Source organism: Aquila chrysaetos, chromosome 8, assembly GCF_900496995.4.
Source record: "Aquila chrysaetos chrysaetos chromosome 8, bAquChr1.4, whole genome shotgun sequence".
Taxonomy (NCBI): Eukaryota; Metazoa; Chordata; class Aves; order Accipitriformes; family Accipitridae; genus Aquila; species Aquila chrysaetos.
Genome location: NC_044011.1, coordinates 44,892,709 through 44,917,012, shown reverse-complemented (window position 1 = coordinate 44,917,012; position 24,304 = coordinate 44,892,709). Strand labels below are relative to the sequence as shown.

Below are 24,304 nucleotides of genomic sequence, written 5' to 3'. Positions count from 1 at the left end.
GCACCGCTGACATAAACCCCGAGTAATTCATTGGTAAATCTGCTCAGTGCATCTACTGCTCATTTATAGGGACGTGCAGGGACCTCGGGAGTCCTTTGGCTGAACCCGCTGGAATTTGGTGGGTATAAAACGCTGGTGGGAAAATGAGGAGAAAGCTTTCAAAAGGCGACTCTTAGCCTCCACCTTCGGCTTTTAAATGGGATGCAAACTGCCGGAGCCGGGGATGCTTAGCAGAGCAGGCCTGCATCGCTTTCGGGGCTTGCTGGCAGCAGCCGCTGCGAGGAAAGGGGTCCTGTCTGCAGCACGATGGACGCAGCAGGAGCCTGTGCCGTCCCCTTGAAGCCTTCCTTGTCCGTCTAAACAGAAATCGTCGTTTCCCAGCCACCAGAAGACACTCGGCTACGTCTCCCGTCCGTCCCCCACCCGTCAGAGTGTCTGGCCCTCGCTTTAATCCTTGACTCTCTCCCTCGCTTACCCCGTTCAGGCAATCAGAACGTGCGATTCCTGGCTGGAGGGTGCTTCACCCTCTTTTTGCAGCATGCGGGATATGTTTTCCCTTCGCTTCAGCGGCTCTCGGAGCAGATCCCGTGCTGCTAGGAGCCTGCTCTCCTGCTCCTGGCAACATGCATCCATTAACACCGAAAGCAAATGACACCTTCCCTGCACAGCCTTCCTCTCCTCTCCCTGACCTTGGCATCTCCGGAGGGAAAAACCTCTTTGCTCCCACCCTCGAGGACTCGCTGCCTACTCCTTAATTTACCACCAGCGTGCAGGAGCCGTCTCCTCTCCATCCTCCAGCCTGTTGCGGTCTCCAGGGCTCAGTTAATTTGCTTTAGCTCAACCCTGCTGCCTGCTCTCTTTGGCAAGCCCCAGTTTTCTCCTGGCATCGGGAGGATTTGGGATTTACGTCCTCTTCAGACCTGGGAGGGCTTTACTTGGTCCTTCAGTGAGCGCTATCCCGGGGGTTGAAGCATCCTGGTCGGCAGGAGAAGAGGTTGAAGCGGGCAGTTTAGGAGAGGAGCCTGTTTTCTAAGATGTTCTGAATTGCAACAGCCCCTCTGAAATGCCATCGCCCAGGAGCTCTGGGAACCAAACTGCTTGCTTGGGCGACTGAGGATGGATTTAACAGGTATCCGTATGGAGAAAGAGAAATCCAGAAGAGCAGAGGGGTCATAAAACTGGGATGGATGAGCTGAGCAGAGGATAACGGCAGAAAAGGGACATTATGGTCCTAGGACGTGTCAGGAAGGATGTTTCCATCGGGAATAAGGAAGGATTTGTGGTTGGAGCACCAGGTGCTGGTGTGACCTTACCAAGACACTGTGGTCACTTCTGTCCGGGGATAAGAAGTTCAGCCCAGAGCTGAGGAGGGTATTTTACAAGCTCAGCCTACAGAGCTTGGCTTGCAAAGTTTAGCAAAATAAGGCTGAAAGAGGGTACAGCTCCTGCCTACAAACACATGAGAGGGGAGTTATAAACCAGGGAAAGAGGAAAGCTGTTAAACTAAAGAAGAGTATCAGCACAAGGACAAGGTCTCTGGGGTACCATCATGGATACGGTGAGAGAGAACCTCCCATGAGGTTTATTTTCGTACCCCACTATTCTTTTTTAAAAGTTAAGTTAAGCTGCTCTGATTAATTTCCTACCCGGTAATATCCCAAAGCCTTTGGCATTGTTTGAAATTCCAATTATTCATCTCAAACCCAGTGACGGCAACAAAATGACAAAAAAGAAAGTGGGGGAAAAGCCAGGGCAGGGCTGTCGCCTTAATGAGCCGAAACCCTGGACGTGGCTGTACGGGCGCCAAGGGAAGTCATCTAAAATGAATGTCACACCTGGTTATAAATAGGGTGGCATGCGTCGCTGTGCCCATTAACATAGTGACACGTCCCACAGCGATGAGTTAACCCTTTCCCTTGCCCTCCCATGGGGCTAAATATAGGCAGCCTCTGCCCAGCCAGAGCAGCAGCAGCATTTTCTAGCTCCCTCAGTGGGTGGAAATCACCGATATACAGAAAATAAACCACAGCCGCTATTCAACATCAGGCCGTGCTTTCAGCTAGGACATCTAGCAGCAGAGCCTGTTTGACCCAAGCAAAAGTCATCCACATTACCTTGTGATGAGCCCATGCTTATTCCGATGAGATAGCTCCAAAACCTGCCTTGCCATATACCGATGTTCAGCGATCCTGTGTTTCAGAGGACACCACCACACCTAGAGAGGCAGCACCGAGTTCCTATCATCTCTGGTTATTATACAGTTAAGCAAAGGAGCCAGCATCCCCTCTGTTTTAGCCCTGTTTAGGCTGTACGTCCTCCTAGTAAGTAGCAGAATTATCTATACGTATGCACGCATAGAGAGGAGGTAGATGCTCATCAGCGGTCTGCAAAACAGCGACGATTCAAAATCTCTGGGGAACAATTTTTGCGCCCTGGGTTTTGTCTACTTTGTCATGTAATGTTTTGGTTTAGCATCTTAAAACTGAGTTAACCATTTATTTATAGCTGAATAAGCTATGGAAAAGGGAGATTTAAAGTATTGCTCTTGGGATGGAGATTAAAAAAATATATCCTGAGAAAAGTGCAAATAGAGACAAATGCAAAAAGGTAAGAGGCAGGAAATCCTTTATTGAAGGGGTAAAGGCAGAGTCACAGACTGTTTTCAAAGTCAAAACCAAATACAAACAAAAGGCTAAAACCCAGAAAAATTATATTGCCCTCCCCCCCCCTTAAAATGAAAGTCCAAAGCTTAATTTGGGTTGGATTTGTTATGCTTACGTAGCTCGGTTGGCAATCGCACCCTGATTTGGGGGCACCAGGGAGGAGGGAGACACCAGTCATATACCGAAGTGGTTAAACGGTGAGCAGAGACGTCCCCTCTCTGACCCCACTGCAGGTTTCGGAGTGGGGATGTGGGAGCAGCATGTTAAAACACAGACAGTCTTTTTTTTTTTTTTTAATTTCTTTTTTCCTTTTTTTTTTTTCTCTCCTTTCCAGACAGCTACTGTACAAAACCAAACAAAAATTTATAATAAATACCTAACACAAGAGGCTCAGTACATTGCTACAATCCTTCACTGAAGGGAAACATATATATACATATATATATCCTAATATATAACCTCTTTGACTTAAATCAGCGTAAAGGCTACGTGTTTCTACAGGAAGGCTAGGGCAGGAATCCCACTTACCATCACCCAGACCCCACACCTCAACCGAGCATCGCCGCCTGCGGTCCCCCCGCTCCCCACGGGGTCCCCATCCTCCTCCTTGCTGGAAAAGCAGCAGGATTTGCCCGCGGCAGGGAGTTTTTGCATCTAGGAAGGGAGTTTTTTGCATCTAGGAAGCTCCGGCTAAGCGACCGCGCAGTGAATATAAAAAAATTGGAAGAGACCCTTGGCATGCACGACTCCTGTGTGATAAATACAGACGTTTTCCTTGGCACTGTCTCAGGCTGAAATTTCTGACCCATCCTAAATGCTGGTTACAACGCTGGAGAGGAAACACACGCTGGCCTTTGAGTTAAAACCCTCACAGACTCAAAGGGGAAAAAGAAAATAACCCTGCAAGGCTATATGACTTTAGCATCCAGCTATTTGTTAGAGCGAGAGAGGGCTTAAATTCCTGGAGATTAATTAGCAGACGCAGAACATTGCCTGAAGGTAGGTCTGAACAAACAGCTCTGTATCCAAACTCTGCAGCTGGCCTTTATTTTTTTTTCTTGCCTAAAAAAAAAAAAAAAAAAAAAAAAAAAGAGGAGCCAAGCCCTTGGTACCCTCAGTCCTTGGCTGTAGCCCCCTTGGTTTCAATAGGAATCACCTACGGGAGATAAAAGCTGAATATCTCGGGCTTTCAAATGAAGGGTAGGGTTTCTGGCAGGGCTCTGGGGGAGCGGCTCACCCCACAATCCTATCCCGAACCTGCCTGGCCAGCGAGAAAAGGGTTTCACGTGAGCTTAGCTCAGGCAAAGGAGGCAAGAAAAAGGATTCACTCCGCAACTGCAAATGGGGAAGCGCAGACATCGCAAATTCAAGTCCTCCTCCTCCAGCTCTTCTCCTCTTCCTATGAAAAAAAGGCTGTTCCCACTGGAAAGTTGACATTTTGCTGCCAAAAGGGGAGCCAAAGCAGGGCATGGGCATCCGCAGGAAAGCGGCGAGGGGCATCAAGAGAGGAACCTGGAGATACCGAATCGCTCGTCCAGCGATGGCAAGACCTTCCCAAATTCCGTCCCCGCTCCCCAGGCACCGGCTGCTGCCAGCACAGGGATGGTGATCACTTCGAAAGAGGGAAATTTCAGGGATTGCAGCCGGGCTGGGGAGAGGGGGCCTGGCTGTTCCCCGCCGGGAAGGAAGAGCTCCAGCCTTGCCAGGCTCGGTTTTAGACCAAGAATTGCTCAAGCAAGGCTGGAGCCCGGCACCAGATCCAAGCATCCTCACGTATCCCAGGAAAGCAGAGGTGAAGAGCGGCACCGGTCACCGCGGCGGGCTGGGGAGAGGGTCAGCATCTGCAGGTCCTGGGCTCCTCCCTGCTGCAAGCCAGGTTAGCAAATTATCTCGAAAATTAAAGCAGAGCTGAGAAAATGAGCACGCAGGGGACTGAAAGCCAGGGATGGGAGAGGAAACGCTGGTACACCCAAGTGTCCTCTCCCAGGGGGGGACGGGGTATCGCAGTAGGCATTTCACAGTCAAAGCACTGCAGAATCGGTAATTAATTAGTCCTCACGGCAGCCCTGCAAGCCAGATTGGGTGTAATTAAGCCTTGGTTTTATGGCTGGGGAAACCGAGGCATGGGGTCGCAGCTCTAGGGATAATTCTGCAGATGCTGGGAGTGTTTGGAGGCAGAGGTTCGTCGTTGCCTCGTAGATTATAAATCCCACAGAAACCGCTGTGACCATCTCACCTGTCCTCCTGCCTAACGCGTGCCAGGATCAGGCCCTCGGCTCGTTCCCGCTCCCAGCCGAATGAGCGAGTTATCTCCCAAGCTAAACCCACAGCCGATAAAACGCTCCTCGGGCTCAAGGACACCCACGCTGCTGCAGGGAGGGGATGGCCATCCGATCCAAGCCTTTTGCAAAGGGATCCCGATTTTATCGGCAAAGCCGCCCACCCTGGACCTCCTCGACCTGCAGCTGGGACGGAGCAATGCCAAAGCCAAGCTCCTCATTTTTTCCAGCGCCAAACCCCAGCGAACCTTGCAAACAGAGCCTGCAACGATGTTTAACGACAGCTCTTTGGAAACACCCTACAGATCTGCTTATTTTTCCCCTTAAATTACGACTTGCCTGCGAGCAACCAGCCAGAAAGAAAGGAAAAAAGAAAGGAAAAGAAGTGATTCCTCCCCGTTTTGCCACCGTTATTCCCCCCTCTGAGGTAGACGTCGATGGGGTGGGGATGAACCGCTGGAGAGTGGTTATTCGTCCGGCGAGCGAGCCCGCGGCATCCTCGCCGTCCTGCCCCGGCGTTGCCGGCGCGGCGCATTGCCGCCGAGCCCGTCCCGACGCGGTGCGGCTCAGCACTGCCGTAGCACGCAGGCGGCGGTGACCGGCGGTGGTCCCGGCGAACTGCATTTCTCCGGGGCGGTGATTTTACCGGCGTAATCGATGCAAGAGGCGTTGCGCGTCCGCACACCCTCGCCGCAAGTTTGGGAGCAGGGGGACCAGGGACCCAGGCGCCAGAGCGGGCAGGGGACGTCTCCGCAGGGCTTGATGTCCTCGGGCTTGAGAGCTCTGTCGCAGGTGGACGAGGTTTGACCCTCCACGTCCCGGCAATCCACCGTCCGCCTCTGCCAGCCGGAGCCACACGTCTTGGAACACTCGGACCAGTCGCCCAGGACCCACTGGGAGGTCAGCATCGGTCGGATGACGTTGGCCGACTTCTTCTCTTTGCCTTTCTGCTTGCTGAAGGGGACGTCCTTGGGGATGAAGAAGGTGTACTTGACTTTTGGTGGGAAGACCTCGCTGGCGATGGTCAGCAGCTGGACGGTCAGGGGCTCCGGGAGCTGTCGGAAGCTCTGCAGCCTCTCCAGGGTCGTCATGGAGCCGCTGTATTTCAGGATGGTCCCCTTAATGAGGATGTCCTGCTCCATGGCCGAGATGGCAAAGTCTCCGTTCAGCAGGTACTTGCCCTCGAGGGTCCTCAGGGCCAAGTAATTCCCGTCGTGACGGACCCCTCGGTGGCTGCGCTGTTTGATGTCGATGTTGGTTGCCCCGGCGGGGATGGTGACGATGTCGTTGTAGCCGTATCTGCACAGGGCAAAGGGACACGGTTATTTTCCTGGACTTAAGAGGAGACCCGTGCAGGGGATAGCGCTTGGCGAGTGGGATCGTGGCTCTGAAGCCATTCCTTTGTAACCCAGAGCGCTCAGGAGCTGGAAATATTGCAGCAGTCACGGCAGATGTGTGCTCGGCTGGAAGATTTTGCTGAATTACATGCAAAAATGAGCAATGCAATCAAAGGAACAGCCCCATGGTTACCAGCCTTGCTGGGAAATTCCCCTTACCCCCTTTCTTTCGAAATGGGTAAAGTGCTTGGGACTAAAAGCCTGGCTCTGCCCAGTGATGCTGTCACTGGTGATGCTGAAGGATAGCATCAGCTATAGATACAGAACAGCAGAACAGGGGAGAGTCAGGGTGCTGCTGGCATTGTACACACAGAGGATATGTACATTGGCCAGATGTTGCTGCTAAAACCAGATCAGCAGTCAAACAGTTAACCCGACAGACATCTCCTATTGTAGATGACTTGATATTAACTCAAAAGCCTTTCCTAGAAGACCGCAAGTACTACGGCAACAAAACCATCCCTATCCACGGGCGGGCATCTCTGCGGCCTGGGCTTATCTTTGGAAAGGTTTTGCAGCCACCACCACGATGCAGAATTGCTCCCGTTGGAGGGCACAGAGCACGTTCCCATGCCAGGGGAGGATTTCCCTGCAAAGCCAGCCAGAGCCCATCCCCGGAGCACCACGGTTCCTGGAACGGCACCGGGAAGGCTTCAGTATTTGAGCCCTCAGCACCCCGTGCTACGGTAATTCCTTGCTACTATAATAAAATGCCACCCTGGCACGACTCACGCCGCGGGGCCGGCGGGATCGTTTTCCACGCATCCCCACGGTTGATGCTGCGGTCAGTAATTAGGTTTAGAGTATTTTGGAACAAAGCCTTCGGGTCAGACTCTGCTCTCAGTCAACCCGGCCTCCCTAACCCTGATCTTAATGGGATCTCTTCTTGGCTGTAGCTACCACGCTAATCTCTCTTTAGTCAACCACAAACAATTCATAGGAGAGTGGAAGCCCCATTTCAGCTGGCTCCCTGGAAGGAAACCATTTAGGAAATCTAAATTGACTGCGTGAGTCACCTCGCCGCATGGAATTGGACGCGTTGGGCTTTTGTTACAATCTTTTCAACAAAAGCCTTAAATTCAGCTCTTTGGCAAAGCAACAGAGATCTTGGGCGAGGGAAGCGGCTGCCTCGATGCCCATGTCCCAGGACTGAAATTCACACCCAAGCCCAGGGAAAAGTTAGTGAACTATTTATATCCCACATCAGCCCTTGAATATGTGTCCAACTCACTGCATTGGGGTGAGATGCATATTGTAAACTCCTCGGGGCAGCAGATTTACTTGCAGTGGTGTACCAAGCGCATCACCAGCATCATCACCAGCTATTATTTTAGGAAATAAACTCTGCTTTGGCTTGCAGAATGCTGCCCCGAAATAAACTTAGTGTAAGCTCCGGGGTTTGGGGAGGAGAGCAGGCTGTTACAAGGTCATCACAGCTGCAAGCCCTGGTTAACGGCACGGAGGCTAAGCCAAGCACTCCTCGAGCCTGGCTGCAGCAAGGTGTGATGTTTCGGGTGCGGAAAGCAAACTGGCTTTACGTGACTTGGGCGGAGTCCTAATATTCCTAGCCTAGCAGTTTTGCGATAAAAAAAAAAAAGAAGAAAGGAGAACAAGAGGGGAAGCTGGTTTTCCTCCCCCCAGCCCACCTCTGCAGACCCCTTCCCCCCTTACTTGGACCGGTTGAGCGAGCCGGATATTTTCCTGCAAGTCGAGCCGTTGCCGCCGCACACCCCGCATTTGTCCAGCTTCTTGGAGGACCCGACTACGTGATCGCAGCCAGCCTTGATGCACTGCCCGTGGACGCAGATGGAGAGGGTCTCCGGTCCGCACAGCGTCCCATCGATCACCTAGGAAAGGGGGGGATGCGGAAGAGCAATTAGGGCATGGCTGCGTGCGTGTGTTTGATCTGAGATGGGGTAACGAGGGGCAACAGTAATTATCATCACCAGGTATCTTACTTTGGCCTCAAAGACTTTAAATTCACTCCTCCCTCTGGCTCGGCAAAAGAGCTTGCACCGGTCTCGCGGTGACACTCCTGCGTACTTGGGAACCCACTCTAGGCGATTCCCTTCCAGATCCGTGAAGTTGTAGCTGTTGTACTTCTCGCATTGCTGCTCCCGAAAGCTTTTCCCTGAAAGGAAAGGCAAAACGTGACCCAAAAGCCACGGGAAGCCGGCAGGAACCTCCTCGTCCGTCGCAGAGATGTGGGAGCGAGCTGAGGATAGCGGGAGAACGCAAGCAGAGGAGGGATGCCGCGCACCTCCCACCCAGCCGGAGGGGATCCCAACCCCCGGCAGAAGGCTATTCCCCACTCCCCCCTCAAAAAAATATGAATAATCAAGGGAGAGCAATCCCTGGTGACGGGTTCTGGAGAAACGGGGGCGGGCAGTGAGCGTGCGTTTGGGAATTGCATCCTTTGCCTCTGCAGATGGGTGGATTTGCAGAGCTGGGCTTACCGTCGGGCGGGCACTCGTCGGTGTGGCAGGACTGGTACTTGGCACGCTGGCCCTCGCAATACCTGCCGCCGTGCTGGGGCTTGGGGCTGTCGCAGTGACGGTAGGAGAACTGCACGCCGCCGCCGCAGGTCCGGGAGCAGGAGCCCCAGGGGCTCCACGGGCCCCAGCCGCCGTCCACCGCCGGCTGCAAGAGGCCACGAGAAGCTGCTAGGTTCCCTCCCCGAGCCCCTCCATCCCCGGCTGCTCGCTTCCAGGGTGAGCGAAGGTCTGGAGCAATGCTAAAACGTCCCCCCGGCTCCAATCCCCGTGTCCCCGATCCAGCAAAGCACTGAAGCACGTACTTCGCGTGAAGTTATTACTGACTTCCACCACTCTGTTCGTGTGCTTAAAGTTAAGCTTGGGTTTAAGTACTTTGCTGACTGACTCGGAAATCGCTGCTAATTCCCCGGCAGGGCAAAAAGTGATGATTTAATTGCAGAACTGCGGCTGCTTGCTCTGGTTCAGACCAGCCCGTGCCTCAGCAAAAGGCACGGCAGCGTTTATCTACGAGCTGGGCTTGCCGGTAATAAAGATTAACGAAAGGTGCTGTCGAAGGAGAGGTATCCGGAAAACAAAGCGGGCAAATCCAAAGCTAGCCCAAGGGATGGCAGGACTGGGGTAAGAGGTTTGGGAATCCCAAAGGGTCGAGCCCCAGCCCGTCGGTCCCCGATCCCCTCCATTACCTGGGGCTTCAGGGCATCCTGCGGCACGCAGCGGCCGTCCCAGCACAGCCCGCCGGCTTTGCAAGGGGTGCCGTCAGCCCACGGCAAGCTGCCGTTCTTGGTGTGGCAAAGGGGCTCCCCGCTGTCGGTCCTGCACCAGAGCTGGGCGCAGACGTCCTCCTCCGTGGTGTTGGGGCAGTGCTGGAACTCCTTGCCGAAGATCTGCTGGCATTGCTGGTCCAGGCTGTACAGGGGTCCTCGGCCGGGCAGCTCGGCGGGCAGGGCGAGGGGGTCGGCCGGGGCATCGAGCAAGCAGTCGCCTGGGCAAGGCGTGAGAATTAGGCTGGAGACTCATCAGGGCTTGACGCCAGGGACTGCGCCAAGCACGGCACCCCAAACCTCTGCACGTGGTCTGATTCGACCCCCCCCCCTTCACCCCGCACACCCCTCCGGGCATTGCAAAGAGCCTGAGCAATTAAGGCAAAGGTCGTTTTGAGTGACGAGGCTACTGATCTGAGCCTTACCGTGCCCTCCATCCAGGAACTCGGTGAGGTACATGGCACTGCAAGGAGACCAGGGCTGGGTCTTGTTCAAGTGGATGAAGAGAGGGGCCATCATATGGTGCTTGCCGAGGGGCCCAAAGAGCCGCTCGCAGGTTTTGGAGTCGTCATGGGGCATGCTGAGCACGTGGCCTGGGGAGCAGAGAGCATCAGTGAGCTGCAGCCTCCCAGTCCCGGCCCTGCTCTGCTGCAGATGGTGCATGGGCAGCTGGGAGCATCTATAAGTTATCAAGCAGTTCCTATTGCTGCAAAAGCTATTCGCTCGGATAAATCAGAAGCGATAAACAAAACGGTGCGTTCTCGCTCTATCTTAGCAGTACAGCCCGCTGGACGCAGGGCAAAGCAGCCCAAATTAGTCAGCGCATCTCTAGGAGCAGCAAACCGAGGGGGAGAAGCGCTTGGCCGCACGCCTTCGCTCATCACGTCAGGCAAATGCACCGATGTACACCAGCTCGGGCACTTCTAAGCACCTTTGCTGGCGCAAAGCAGCTTCTGCCGGTGCCAGAATCTCCCCAGCGCTTCCCAAGGCTTGGCGGGAGGTACCCAGCCAGGAGATGCTGGCACTGGGCTGCGCCACATCCCCTCCCAGGAGCCGGGCTGGCCGTGCCGGGCTGAAAAAACCAAAACCCCCTTGGGAAGGGATGCATTACCCAGTTCGTGAGCCAGGGTGTAGGCTGCCTGCAGGCCCTCGTCCTCAATCACCGAGCAGCTTTTGTTGCGGTCGCACATGGTGCCGATATCTGCCACTCCCAGCGTGTCGCAGCTTTGGTGTCCGCAGAAGTCCTGTTGGCGAGCGGCGCCGAGGGGAGTAAGGCAGGGCGAAGGGGTCCCACGTTCGGCAACCCCAACATCTCCCAGCAGAGCTGGGCAACCCACTGGTGGACTGCACCCCAAATGCAACCGCCCCCCAATTGCTTTGCTGCGAGCTCCATTCATTGCGCGGTGCGGGGATCCCTCCTCTCCCTCCAGGGACACCTCGACCCTTTTCTTTCCCCCCACCCCGGTCCCAGAGCATCCCCAAGGGACCCTTCAGACCTGTCTCGTCAGCAGGATGGCAGTATCGTAGTGCTCCGGGTGCCGGTCGCTCAGGGGGTTGAACTTTTGCTGCCAGCTACAGAAGTTGCGCAGGGTGAGCCCGCCGTTGTCGGACACCTCCGGCCCTGCTGCTGCCTCGTCCACCACCAGCACCTTCACCACCACCAGGTTGATGGAGTTCTTCAGGCTGGGGTGCTTGTAGATACGAGCCGCCATGGACATCAGGGTCAGGATGTGGTTCTGCGGGGAAAGAGAGGGGCAGGCAAAACCTGGGTGAAACCTTTGCTGCGGGGCGCTTTTTTTTTGGTTAGGAAAGGAAAAATCAACCTCATTTACGAAGCCTACCGCATCCAGACCGACTCAGGCAGCCAGCTGGGTTGACGTCCTAAGTGCTGCCTTTTCTATACGTGATGCTTTACGCCTCATGCCAGCGGGAAGGACGGGCAGGACAAGCCCACCCCTGCAACCCCTTCTCCACCTGCCATGAACCCTTTGCACCCAGAAAACCTTCGGGAAAACCTCACGTGCCCGGCCGAGTGCTCTTGCATATTCCCAAAGCATTAACCCTGCCCTCGCTGCCCTGGGGCGGGAACCGCCTCACGCGCAACATCTCGCTGGTGCAAAACCACCCTCGCATCGCTGTAAAACTCCTGCCCGTGCTGGTTGGCAGGGTTTGAACCCAACGTCCTCAGTGACAAACCGGGGCCAAAGCACTTTGATGGCCAAGTCTTCGTCCAGCAGCATCCCTGCTCGGGCGACTGGGATGACCAGAGATTACTTAATATGTCAAACGCGCCAGCGATGTTTAGGCTGATGTAAACATCTTATCGGAGCATCGAAATTCCTCTTCTGCTTGGCACCCGTTCACGGCCCCGAAGTCAGGAGAAAAAAATGCAGCTATTACACAATATCATATTGGGAAAGAGAAAGCGGCTTCTCTCCTCCCCAGATGAATTACACCCCATGGTCTTGCTTCAGCGCCACTACCTAATTAAACTGGAAGGCCTCAGTGGAAGCCCTCTCCAACGGCTGAGTTTCACCCAAAATACACATTTCCTGAGTGGAGCCGGCTCCGCGTGCTCATCCATCGCGAAGCTGCCAGGACAGCGATACGCACAAAATGCCGTTTTCTTAGCGAACGAGGGAGATGTTTAGGGAGCTACCCTCCTCCACTAACAGCGACGGCATATTTGCTGCACCGAGAGCCGCTCGCCCAGGACAGTTGTGGCTATTTTAAATTGTTCTGCCACATTTTATCCCGTCACTGGCAGCTCCATGTGAACAGATGTTTCGCTTCAGCAAGACTTATCCCAAGTACCCTCCAGCTCATTATCCGAGGGCAGGCCCCAGCAAGGATGATGGGAGCACTGAATAGACTGGTTTATTTAGACTGGCCAGATCTCCGCGACATGACTCATGTCCCAGCCCGAAGCATGCAACAAATGTCACGGAGAAGTCACCGCCGAGGCAAGAAACGCAGGCGAGATCCCCACAAGCGGTTGCTCCGAGGGACCGGGAGAATTGTTTACCCCACGGGGAAAGTCCATGGGGAACCTTCCTAAAAATATCACAAAGCCTTCCTAAAATTACACGCATGAAGACCAAGAAGGATGCTCTACACTGGCGCCGCACATCATGGGACGATCCATCATTTCCAAGGCAGCAAATCCCGCCCCAACCTTTTCTAACCCATTACAAGTTTCTCTCCATCCCGGTAGTTGTTACCTGGGAGCTCTCAGTCCCTACTGCAAGTCCCCCAGGACACCAATGCTCACATCCTCAGGGTTACATCCAGCCAAGAAACTCTTTCAGCGCAGGAACAGAGGGACTCGGAAAATATCTGCCCGCCTTCCCTTCGTCTGGAAAGCGAAGATGGAAAGCGAACCGAACAAACAGCTATTTAGTGCAGATTAAAAGGTCAAATTCACTTGTCCCACCATCTGGTGTCTATTTATACCCATCCCTGGGCCGTGCGGGAGTTGGTTGGGTTTCGGATGGACCCCGACTGCTCCGGGGAGAGTGGCAATCCACCTGCACCGTCTTGGCTGGGCCAAGGGTTTGGAGCTGGGGCCAAAAGCAAATTACAGGATCCCCAGGGCTCAGGAGAGGCTGACTGAGCGCTTTTGGCCAACAGCCGGCTGCGGACGAGTCGAATCCCGCTTGTCCCGTCCTCCCCGTGCTTTTGCAAACAGGCTCTGGCTTGACGAGCCACCCAGGAGGGAACGTTGCCTTCTCCGGGTTTTCCTTCCCAGCATCAAGGCTGAGGATGTGGCTACTGGGATCGGATGCGGGGCAGCCACGGGGGTGGGTTTGGGGAGCCCAGAGGCACAAACGGACTGGTTTCTGCCTCCTTGCAAGGCACCGCAGCACAGCAGGCGCACGGCGCTTCCCTGCCGTTTCCAGCCAGCATCCTGGGAGATCTTGGCAGGATTTCTGTCCGACTGGTAAATACAGCTGGAAAATCAGCCCTTTACCTGCTCTGGGGGGAGAGGATACCAGCCCGATCCCGAGAGGATTGCGGGAGCACCCCTCCTCTGCCCCATGCGCTTTTATGGCCAGGCATGAACATCGCATCTGAGCCACCCCACCGGAGAGGCAGGGCAGGGGTTTCTACTGCCCGGTGATGCTCTCCAAATCCTTGGATCCCTCTGGTCTCAAGAAGATCAAATTCCTAAAATGGCGGGGGGATGCCTTTTGTCTGACACACCTGCATTACAGCAGCTCCCATATCCCTCCTGCCACAGCATCGCTGCTGCCGGGAGAGCCCTAAGCCAGGTACCACCAGCACTGCCCGACGCCGGACTGCCAGCAGCAAACAGCACGTGCAGAGGGTTAGCAGTGGAAAAAAAAATAAAAAAATAAATCAGAGCATGAGGAACTGAAATGGTTGTTTTAACCTGATAATGTTGAAGGATTTCACTTTCTGATGCAGGTTCTTGCAAAATCTCTTCTTACAGTCTCCTTTGTGGGAACCACTTGGAAGCTGAAGTCCGCAGAGATTCCCAAACCGTTTAGTTTTTTCTTTTTAATTATTATTATTTGGGGGGGGGGGGGGAAGAGAGAAACTGCTGTTACACAGACATTAACTATTATTGTGGTATGCACATAATGATCTAATATTGCCGGACGCACCCAGTGCAGACGGATGGCAGGGAGCACCCATGCAACACCCTGGCACAATTCTCCTCCCTCCGACACGCTCCCCAGCTCATGGAGATTAATGCTCAACCCGACCTGGGGCTGTAGGTTTGTTTGTTTGTTCATTGGGTTGTTGGGTTTGGGTCTTTTTTTTTTTTTTTTTTTTTTCCCCTCCTTTTTCTCTAGAAGCCAGCATTTCGGGGCGGGAAGGGGGGGAGAAATGCTGAGATTTCTGGAGTGCAAACAGATGGAAGGAAGAAAACACGGGGTCAGATGCGAGGGCTGCCCAGCTTTTAAAAAACAACTGGTAAAAACATATCCCAGCCTGTGTCTCTCCCCCGAAGCGACGTCTGCATGCTGGCCCCCCAGCTCGGATACCCGCAGCGGCCAGCGGCCGCCTTGCCAGCCTCCTCCTGCAGTTTGAAGCCTGGGCCAAGAATTTCCCTGCAAAAATGTGGGCAGCAGCCAAGGGAAATGGGGGACAAGCCGGAGGAGAGGGGGACACCTTGCCAGCCTGCCGGTGTGCCTGGCTGCCCTCCTGCCTTCCCAGCTCTCTGCCCCATGACTTTTCTGCTTGCCACATGATTTTTTTTCCCCCCTTCTCTTTCCCTCTTTGCTAGATTTTTGGGGCTGACCCACAAAAGAAGCAATTACCCCTTTTCAGGGCAGGGGAAACTGAGGCACATGCTGGATTGCCACCACCTCTTTGCAGGCACGGATGAGCATGAAGCAAAACCCCATCCCGAGAGCATCCCGGGGCAGGAACGCTGCAGTTTGCGATTGCTCCTGGGTTGCTTTGGTGGGAGCCGGCTCCCTTGACGCTCAGCCTTTCATACCGAAGCCCTTGATAATCGGCGGTCACCGCGCCAGCGGCGGGGTTGAAACGCGGCAGCTGTTTAACATTACGGGGCGACGCGAGGAAGCGAGTGCATCGGCCAGGGGAATATTTAGGGAGGCTGCCCGGTCCTCCGACCCCTTGCACCAAAGCGGATGCAGGATCGGGGTCACAGCCCGCGAGACAAATCCCGGAGGAAAAGCACCAGCAATGCTGGCGGATGGCAGCATCGGCGCAGGTCCCCCTTTGCTTGGCAAAGATCCCCTTTAATCCCACCCCGGTTGCCTTTGGGATGGGCTCAGGACGGGCCGGCTCCTTTTGTCAAGGGATTAAGCAAACTCACCCTCTCAAGCTGCACAATATCCTAAAGCGAGCCTAGGAGCTGGGCACGAGGGGACCTGAGGCTCCAGGGTGGCTTTGGCTTTACATCCAAGGTCACTTTGATGGTCAATCTAGGTGCGGGAGAGCCGGCAGCAGGACCCCGTGCCGCACACTCCAGCACCCGTCTGGTCTTAGAGGGGAGGGATGCAACAGCACTCCTAAAACCTCGTAAATCTGCCTGGAAAAAACACAGAAGTCAGGCGAGGAATCCCGGCTTAATCAGACCGATCTGATTTTGCCCCGGTCCTCGGTCGTTACCAGCTCTCGGAGTCAGGGATAGCAGCTTCCTCGCTTGCAAGAGCAAAGGGGAAAGAAAAGGGGATCGTAGCCATCATGTTTGCAGAGGAAAGCTTGGAAACGCGTCTCATCTGCACCCAAGAGACTGGAGAAATCCCACCACAGGAATCCGATTCTGCTGCCAACTGGCTGGGGATGCTGCGGCCGGTTTTTGTAACCGCCTGTTGCTTTAGGTGTCTCGGCAAACATCCCCTGAGCCTTGCAGAGCATCTCTGCAAGTGCAGCCTGCGCTGCAGGTGCTCAGCCCAAACGCCCTTTCTTCTGCACATCAGAGGGATTAGCCCCTACGCTGTCTCCTGCCTCAGTTTCCCATACTCAAAACCCCCACTTAATTCCGTTAGTGATGCTCACTGTCCTTTTTTCCTTTTTTTATTCCCCCCCCCCAAAGTGTTTTGGGTTCTCTGCAGGAAAAAAGCAAAGGATTAACTTGTGTGTCCAGCCCAGGACCTCACACCCTTCCCTATATAAGGGGGCTCTTTCTAATCACTGCAGGTCACATCCTGCCAAGTCCTCCACAACCTGCCGGCTGCTCACAGGTGTTATTGCTCAGCACTGTCCTGCTGCTAATACCCCCCCAAATACCCCATCTCCTGCAAGCATCAAGACAGAAGAATGATTAAACCCCCAAATTTCAGGTCTGGTTCTGTTCTTACTTCATCATTTCCTCCTGGTTTACATGAGTATTGATGGAGGTAGAATTAAGCTTTTGTTGTCTAAATCAGGTTAACAGCTGAGCTATAATGGCTCAGATTGATTAGAAATAAATCATTAATAGCATTTTCCTAACAACAGCGTGACATCGATTATAACTTGCAAGGCTTGAATGCATCTTATGGTGACTATCTTCTACTGGAGCAGTTACAGCTTATGCAAGAAAATAACTGGGAATACAAACAATGCTTGTGACCTTTAATAAATACTTGGTAATTAAAGTGTGGTTACGGGAAGAAAAGTCACTATATAAATATGGTTTCTTCTGACTCAACATTTCTACTCCCTGGGCATCCTCTAGTCAGCTCTCCAAGATCTCACTAGCCTGAGCAAGCCATCACTTTTTTTTTGGCCCACAAAATGTAGGTATTTAGGGACAAGTGAGGGCTATTTGGTCTCCTGAGTTAGCAGCAACCATGCTTCTCCCTGCATTTTTGTTGCAGAGAACAAAAGACACAGAAACACAGCAGGTGGCTTCCCCCCCCCCGCCCCCATTGCTACACGAGAACTGCTTGCTGTTTTCTCCCAAATACTTAAATCCAAACCGAGACCTTTAAAGGCTTCCTTCCCATCAAGAAATATCCTGAGAGATGATGCAAAGATATTGCTCTTGGGGACAAAGAGGAGATAAAAGGGTAAAATGGGAGCCAAGCAGACTGGAAAGTCACTGATAACTAAGGAAGGAGCTGTCATGGACCCACCAGGCAGCATCACCCACCCCCAGGGCTGTACCACCCAAACTGGGGCAGGGTACCAGCTTTTCCACCCCTTGGTTGTGTACATGTGCAGCACAGCAGCTTTTGGCCTTCAAGAACTGCCATGGCACAGATTTACCCAGAGGGTTGTTGCTTTTTCCCCAGCTCGAGCTGGGCGTTATCAGGATTTCCCCCCGCAAAAGAGATAACCTTATTTGTAGCAGGAGGCAGACCCTTGGGTGTCGCTTTAAAACCGTTGGGTGCCCAGCTGGTTGCAGAAGATGCAATACGCTATTTTTCCTGTCCTCTTGGGGAATCAGAGACCAGCTTCACACTACAGGGAGAGTAATTTCCACCACTATTTACATGCCTGTTGCTTAAAAATTCAGATGACTCCATTGAAAACTCTGTTTTTGACCGGCTGTAAGCTCGGGGCAGTTGTCTCCAAGTGCAGCATCCATCACTCCTTGACCCTCCGCTATCTGTTCCTGCCAGCCTGGCTTGGTGGCATGCAAGCAAAACCGACCAAGGGGCGAAACCTGAGCGATGCTGAGCAGCTGAAATCAGCTGGAGCTCTGAGGTTTAGCATTTCTCAAGGTCCAGCCCCGCCTGAGGCAGGCTGGAATTAAAACACTGCTTTATTAGGAGTGGAGAAGCTGGATGAAGCCCCCAGGGGAAGGATAAAGCGGGCAGAAACGGCAAAGCCAGGCTGCCAAAGCGCAGCCCCTGGTTTCAGCTGCCCTCCTGCTCCCTGCTGAGCTCCAGCTTCAAGGACTCCTCTAACAGCCCCATACCCAAGCAACCCACGGCAGAGGACGAGCGACTTCGGTGCACAGTTATCCCTCGCAAAGACCCGAGTGCGTTTCAGACCGTGCAAACCTATATTGGGACCCGAGGACCCGAGCAACCCATCACTGCAGGGAGCATGGCGGTGGGGAGCTGGCTTTGCAAGAGGCATGAAAAATAACGCGATGCCGATGAAAGCGGCGGGTCAACAGCCCTGGAGATGGACGCGGGGGCTCAGAGGCCAGCATGTCCGCTCCTGGGGTCTCCACAAAGCCTGGCCATGGGCAGGGTCTCCGCGGCCGGAGCACGTTTAAAGGAGGGGGAACATTTCTGGCGGTGGTGGCTGGGGGAAAGGGCTGTTCGTGCATCTGCTCGGCTGCTAACAGGTGGCTCAGGAGCGGGACTGCGCATTACTCAGCCCCTGGTTTATTTACTATTTGGCCCAAGCTCCTATCCGGAAGGGAGTTAAGCTCATCGCTTTGCAGCACAGCTCTTTCCCTGTAGCAAGAAAGGCATTAACCCCCTCTGTCCCTCATCTATGGGGACACCAGACTGATGGGACATCACGATGTCCAGCCTGTGCAGACAGAGGCTCCCCGGGACAGATGCTGGGTCTGGGAAAGGGTCCCCAAACACTGACCGAACCCTACAGATCAACTCTGCAGCCGTTGCCCCAGGGATTTACGGCCCCTACACGGCAAGGAAAGGTGGGGACAGAGCCAAGGTCCCCCAACCCGTCCCCAGCTCTCTACTCTCTCCCCAAAGGTGATCCCTGGCATCCCAGGGCTGCTTGTCCCTGCGGAGGCTGGGTGGGAAAGGAAGGTACCCAGCAGCGGGCAGGGGACTGGGGATGCAGGTGGGGGACGGAGATGTAGCAGGGACAGAGGGCTGGAGACGGGAGGAGGTGGAGAGGCAGCGGGGATGGGGACAGGAGGGGACAGAGGGATGGAGGGGATGCAGGGATGAAGGGGACAGCCGCATGGAGGGGATGGAGGGGACAGCTGGATGGAGGGGACGCAGGGGACGGCTGGACGGAGGGGACAGAGGGATGGAGGAGACGGCTGGATGGAGGGGACGGAGGGAATGGAGGGGACAGCTGGATGGAGGGGACGGAGGGAATGGGAGGGGACGGCTGGATGGAGGGGACGGAGAGATGGAAGGGATGGAGGGGCAGGGGACGGAGAGATGGAAGGGATGGAGGGGCAGGGGGACGGAGGCCACGACCAGCCCTTACCTCCACATCCTCCCCGTAGAAGCTCACCATGGAAGCATCAGCCACCAGCAGCGTCTCCACGTACCGCGCCTGCGAGACGAAGCGCTTGGCTCGGCGGCGGCGGAGCGGTTCCCGGCTCCCGGCTCCCGGTTCCCCGCTCCCGGCAGCGGGGGGGTGGGCTCCCGGCGGGGGGGCGCGGCGCTGGAGGCGGTGCAGACCCCTCCAGGGCGGTCCGGGCGAGGGATGCCCGAGGGGTTGCAACTCGTAAGCCTCCCCGTCGAGGTAAAAAGCGGCTCGGAGTCCTCCTCCTCCTCCTCCTCCGCAGCGGCTGAGCACGGCGGGGGCGTCGGGGTTCCCCTCGACGGCTCCGGAGTAGAAACAACCCCGGCGGGACCAGCTCCGCGGTGGCCCCCGCCGCCCCCCCAGCCGCTGCAAACGGAGCCGGGGGGCTAAAAAAGCGGCGTCGGGACGGAGCCGGAGGACGACGGAACGACCGAAGGCGGCCAGCCGCAGGGCCAGCTGCCCCGGCGGTGCGGGCAGGCGGGCGGGCAGCAGCGGTTGAGCTTCCCGCGGAGGCGGAGGTAGCGCCCACGCGTGACACAGCAGGAGCAGGTGGAGCGGAGCCCGGCCCCCCAGGAACCCCCCCCCGCCGCCCCATAGCCCGGGCCCGGCCGCCCCGCCGGGCTCTCGCCGGCTCCCCCGCAGCCTCCGCGCCGGCTGCGGAGCCCGCTGTATTTATACTTTCTCCCCCCCGGCTTTGACATAAGAGGTTTATTTTTGATCTCTCGCTGTTCCCCCCACTCCCCTCCCCTGCCAGCCAGAGCCTGGGGGAGGAGGAGAAGCGAAAGAAAAAAAAAAAAAAAAAAAAAAAAAAAAAAAGAAGAAGAAGCAGAGAAAAAAAAACCCCAACACTAAAAAAAAAAAAAAAACCAACCCACTTTTGGATGCGATTTGAGGCCAATCAGGCGCCGGGAGCCCCGCCTGCCTCCAAGTGTCAACTCCAGCCTGTTACTCTCCCAGCATTAACCCCTTCAGCCCAACCTCTGCCCGCCGGGGCCTGATCCTGCCCAGGCGGGCAGCAGGAGGTGGTCCTGCCCCGGGGGCTGGGGTTTAGCACCCTGTTCCCTAGGAGGATTTGCCCCGGGGTGTGTGTGTGTGTGGGGGGGGGGGGGGGTGATTCCTCTCCCATTTCCCCCAGCATCCCTTCACTGCTGGAAAGCACCAGGCCTTTGCCAGCTGGAGAGCATCTCCTCTCAGCCTGCAAGGCAGAAGGTGCCTGGGGAGGTTTTGCCCGGCGGTTCCCATGTCCTTCGCTTAGCCAGGGACAGAGCGGGCTTTGGGCCCCGGGGAAAGCTCCAACAGTGACACACGCAAGGAGGTTTCCATGCCCTGAACGAACAGCTGGGTCTGCATGGGGTTTCCTCCGGCTGCAATAAGGCAACGGGCTAAATCAGACTTGTGGAAAATACCTATGAGGATAAAACAATGCAGCCAGCGCCTTCTGTCACCTTTTTTTTTTTTTGGGGGGGGGGGAGAGGTGTTATGCGACTTCATTTAAAATCCAGATCTCCCCCTGTCAGACTGAGTTTTTCTTCCCATCCGCATTCCCTCGCAGCGAGTGAAAATCCTACAGCAGTATAAAAGTCTCAGGCTGTAAAACCAGGTAGCTACTGCCATGTGCTCAACGGTGGCAAACATCAGGAGATGGGCAGAAACATGCTGACTCTGGCTGGGAACCTGCTCAGCACCAGGGAACAACCAGCTGTAACGGAGAAAGGGAAATCTCTCCATATGTATTACTCCTTCTTTCCTCTTAAGCCCTCCTTCCCCATTAGTTCATGAGATTCCTGGCCTCTGGAGCGCCCTTTGTGCAGCACTGAGATATCCCAGGACGTCCTTGCTGCACTCCGGGGGTGGAGGGTCCTATTCTGCTCCATACCCTGATTTTCTAAACTTTTTATGGGGAGCAGCACACGCTCAGGACCGGGCTTGTGCTCCTTTAACCTTGCTGTGGATGCAAGCGCAAGGACCAGCTCCTCTGCACTGTGGGTTTTGTTTTGGTTTTTTTTTTTTTTTTTTTTTTTTTGCCCTTAGCCTAATCCTAAAAAGATCTAAAAGGGTAAAGCAGCATTTAGCACCTCAGAATTCCTGGGAAACCAGAGTCCGGCCGCGGCTGAGCAACGGGGCGCAGGGTTAAAGGCTGCTCTTCCTTTACTCGAGGATGTATTTACATCTGCCTCTCTATTATTATCTCCACTTAAAAGCCACATCCCTACCTATATAGTAAACACACAGCCCTGGCTCTAAATAGCAGTGGTGCCCTGGGGCCAAGGCTCTGATTACTTCTCTTCTTTTTAAAGTGTGGTTTTTGCCACCGTGGGAGGGGAGGAAATAATAATCATAATAATGATAATAAAAAAAAAATAAAATAAAAAAGCAACCCCAGGCACGGTGTAGTTCGGTCTGGGACATCTCTCCAGGGCTGCGTATCGAATGCGCTCCCTCGACACCCAGCGCCTTGGCTGCTTTCCTGCGACAGCCGGCTCCGGCCGCAGCCCCTTCCTCTCCTGGCAGGGAGCTCAGCCTGCAGCTGGAGCAGCTTCTTCGTAGCAGCCAGGGTGGGTTTTCCTCCCTCCCCAGCTTCGCTGGGCTGGGGAGAAAACACAGTTTGCGTTTTAAAAAAAAAAAAAATCAGCAGGAAAGCGCAGAGGCAGGACCAGAAGCCAAAAGCGAGCCCCGATTCTGTCTCCTCCAGCCCCAAACCCCAATGAAGGTGCCGGCATTGGGGCGTCCATCTCTCTAGGCTTTTCTTTGCCACCGGAGGGTAGGCAAGGAGATGCGGTGCCCCTGCTCTGAACTAGGACAGGTAAGGCTGCAGGCGACACGGGGCACGTCTCTCTGACAGGATGCAATTTATTCCCGGCTTTCCGCTCTCAGAGCCGCATATTTGATCTCGGAGGACATGCTTGCATCTTAGCTTGAAGGCACCGCTGGTTTTCATTAGCGGCTCGCTCTGCAAACGGTAGCTGGAATTTCTTGTAGCCGATACGAGCCTCGCCAGGCTCGTTACGAACCAGCTCGAAGGCATGCTGGGAGACAGCAAAACCTCACCTGGCTGCCCCTCCGCATCTCCTCCCAGCAGAGGATGAGGCACCCCAGGACTTTTTGGGGTTCCTGCTTCTTAACTCCTTGCAGGACACGCTGCCACCAAACCTTGCCTGCCACTCGGGGCTGCCGCTCTCATTTCTATGGGGCTGTCTGAGCATGTGAAAGCCATTAACTCCCTAGTCACTGTGATTTAAAGACCCTTTTGATCAAACAGCTTTGCAAACATCTGCCCCGCTCCCCTCTTCCCATCCCCAGCTCTGCAAAGCCAGGCAGCGGGCAGTTCCCTCCTGCATCCTTCCCGGAAAGCCAAGCCCTGCGCTCCTGCCTCCCGGCACCCATCTCCCAGCGGAGTTTTGGCTGCCAGGGTAAGGCCCACGTTGCATTTGCTGTTCCTGCTCTGCAGCAGCGAGATTGTCCCGTTTTCGTGTGTGTGTGTGTCTCTGGGATGCTTTGCTGTTCCCTCCTTGTTCTGCAAATGGGATCGCATCCAAACCTGAGGTGCCAGGCTGGTGTTTTAGGTATTCCCCCGCGTGCTTTGCCCTCAGGCCAGGGAAAACATTTGGGAAAATTGTTTGAGCTATCACCCAAAGCAGCTACAATCTCAAAAAATATTACCACTAGATGTCAGTGCCTCCCCATGCTGCCTGGTGGGAAACCCTAAATCCATCCCTGCACGATCCTGCGGCAGCAAAAGGAGAGTGAAGGGGGTCCTGCAGCCAGCACAAAACTCACCTGATGTCAAAAGAAGCATTTCCATTAGTTTTCCCTTTAAAGTCAGTGGGATGAAATGTCTCCCAGCAAAGCGGCTGGGCTTTAAATCAGGGCCCTGGCCTTGTGTCCTGCCAAGTTATCTTCAAGTGAAACCAGCTTAGCTGCAAAGGTTGGCAAGTGGGATTCAAGGAAACCGTTACTTGCCTAAGTTTGCAAGAGAAGGGAAGAGCTGGGCTTGATTTGGAGCGAGTGAGAACCGGCAAGTGAATTAAGTAGCAAAATGTGCAGTCCTAGTATATAAATCAGTAATCTCAGAGTTGAACGCCCCCCACTGCCTGATCACAGCCACGAGAGGGCCCCCCTGCCTTACAAGTGGTGGTTAGTTACCGTTTGGTACCTCAAAACCCTCAGTACCCCGTAAAAAAAAAATGGTTTTACCTTCCCCTTAGTGCAATATTTGACATCCCCAACCCGCCCCCGGTGCAGCAGCCCGTCCCTGGGAACCGTGCACCGACAGCGCAGGAGGTTCGGCAGCTGTGAGGATGATGCTGGCGACATCCGTAATTCCTGCTGGGTCCCTTAAACGTGGGGAAATCAGATTTTTAGGGTTTAGGAAAGGGCAGGGACAGCCAGGCTGGGACTCGGTTCGTGCCACCTCCGAAATCTCTTGGCACCGTAGATGCACCATAAGCTGGGTCCGCCAAGAGCAAAGGGCCACGGTTGTGATATGAGTTGAATTGATTTGATTTGATTTGCAAGGATTCTACCTCTGATTTCTAAACCATCTCAAGGCACCTCCAAGTTTATTCTCTGGTTTTAATTGCCTTTTGATTTGGAATGCAATTCATTGCATTCAATTACGTTTCATACTTTGATTTTCAGAGCAGGAAAGTGTCACCAGAGGGCAACCTTGCTTCAGGGTGGTTCTGGAGCTCCAGTTGTGGCTGTAAGGCAAGCAGGTTTACGGCTCTCCAAAATCAAGGGCTAAATCCTATTTCCAGCGCTGCAGCCTCCTCCCAGGCTTTGCCTTCCCTGGGGAGCTGCTTCTCCACTTCCCGGCTGGGTCTTGAGGTTTGCAAGGTGTCCTGAGACCAGCACATCAGCGAGAAGAGCCTGGTCCTTCCCCAAACCCCTTGCAAAGCTGTGTCCGACCTGGGGTTAAAAACCTCCAAATTTGACAGAGACCTCCAAGTCTGCCCTAGGGCTGCTTTTCCTATGAACCAGTCCATAAATAGTGCTAAATAAATACAGTAAGTTATAGTGAAAATACTCAAGAAACCATCTCCCCATTCCACTCTCGCGTGGTTTATGGGCTGACAAAAATGAATGAACTTCATA

At 54.5% G+C, this 24,304-nt stretch overlaps 1 protein-coding gene across 1 annotated transcript; it reads right to left on the bottom strand.

Annotated features, from left to right (window-relative positions):
- Positions 1-2,608: 2,608 nt before the first annotated feature.
- ADAMTS8 (ADAM metallopeptidase with thrombospondin type 1 motif 8) lies at positions 2,609-23,524 on the bottom strand. Its single transcript, XM_030021179.1, is given in 12 exon segments — positions 2,609-6,241; positions 8,011-8,186; positions 8,298-8,470; positions 8,796-8,979; positions 9,518-9,816; positions 10,021-10,188; positions 10,707-10,839; positions 11,092-11,331; positions 19,169-19,792; positions 19,794-19,902; positions 22,169-22,236; positions 23,405-23,524. Coding segments are annotated over 12 exon segments (3,027 nt in total). The 3' UTR covers positions 2,609-5,508.
- Between the last annotated feature and the right edge of the window lie 780 nt (positions 23,525-24,304).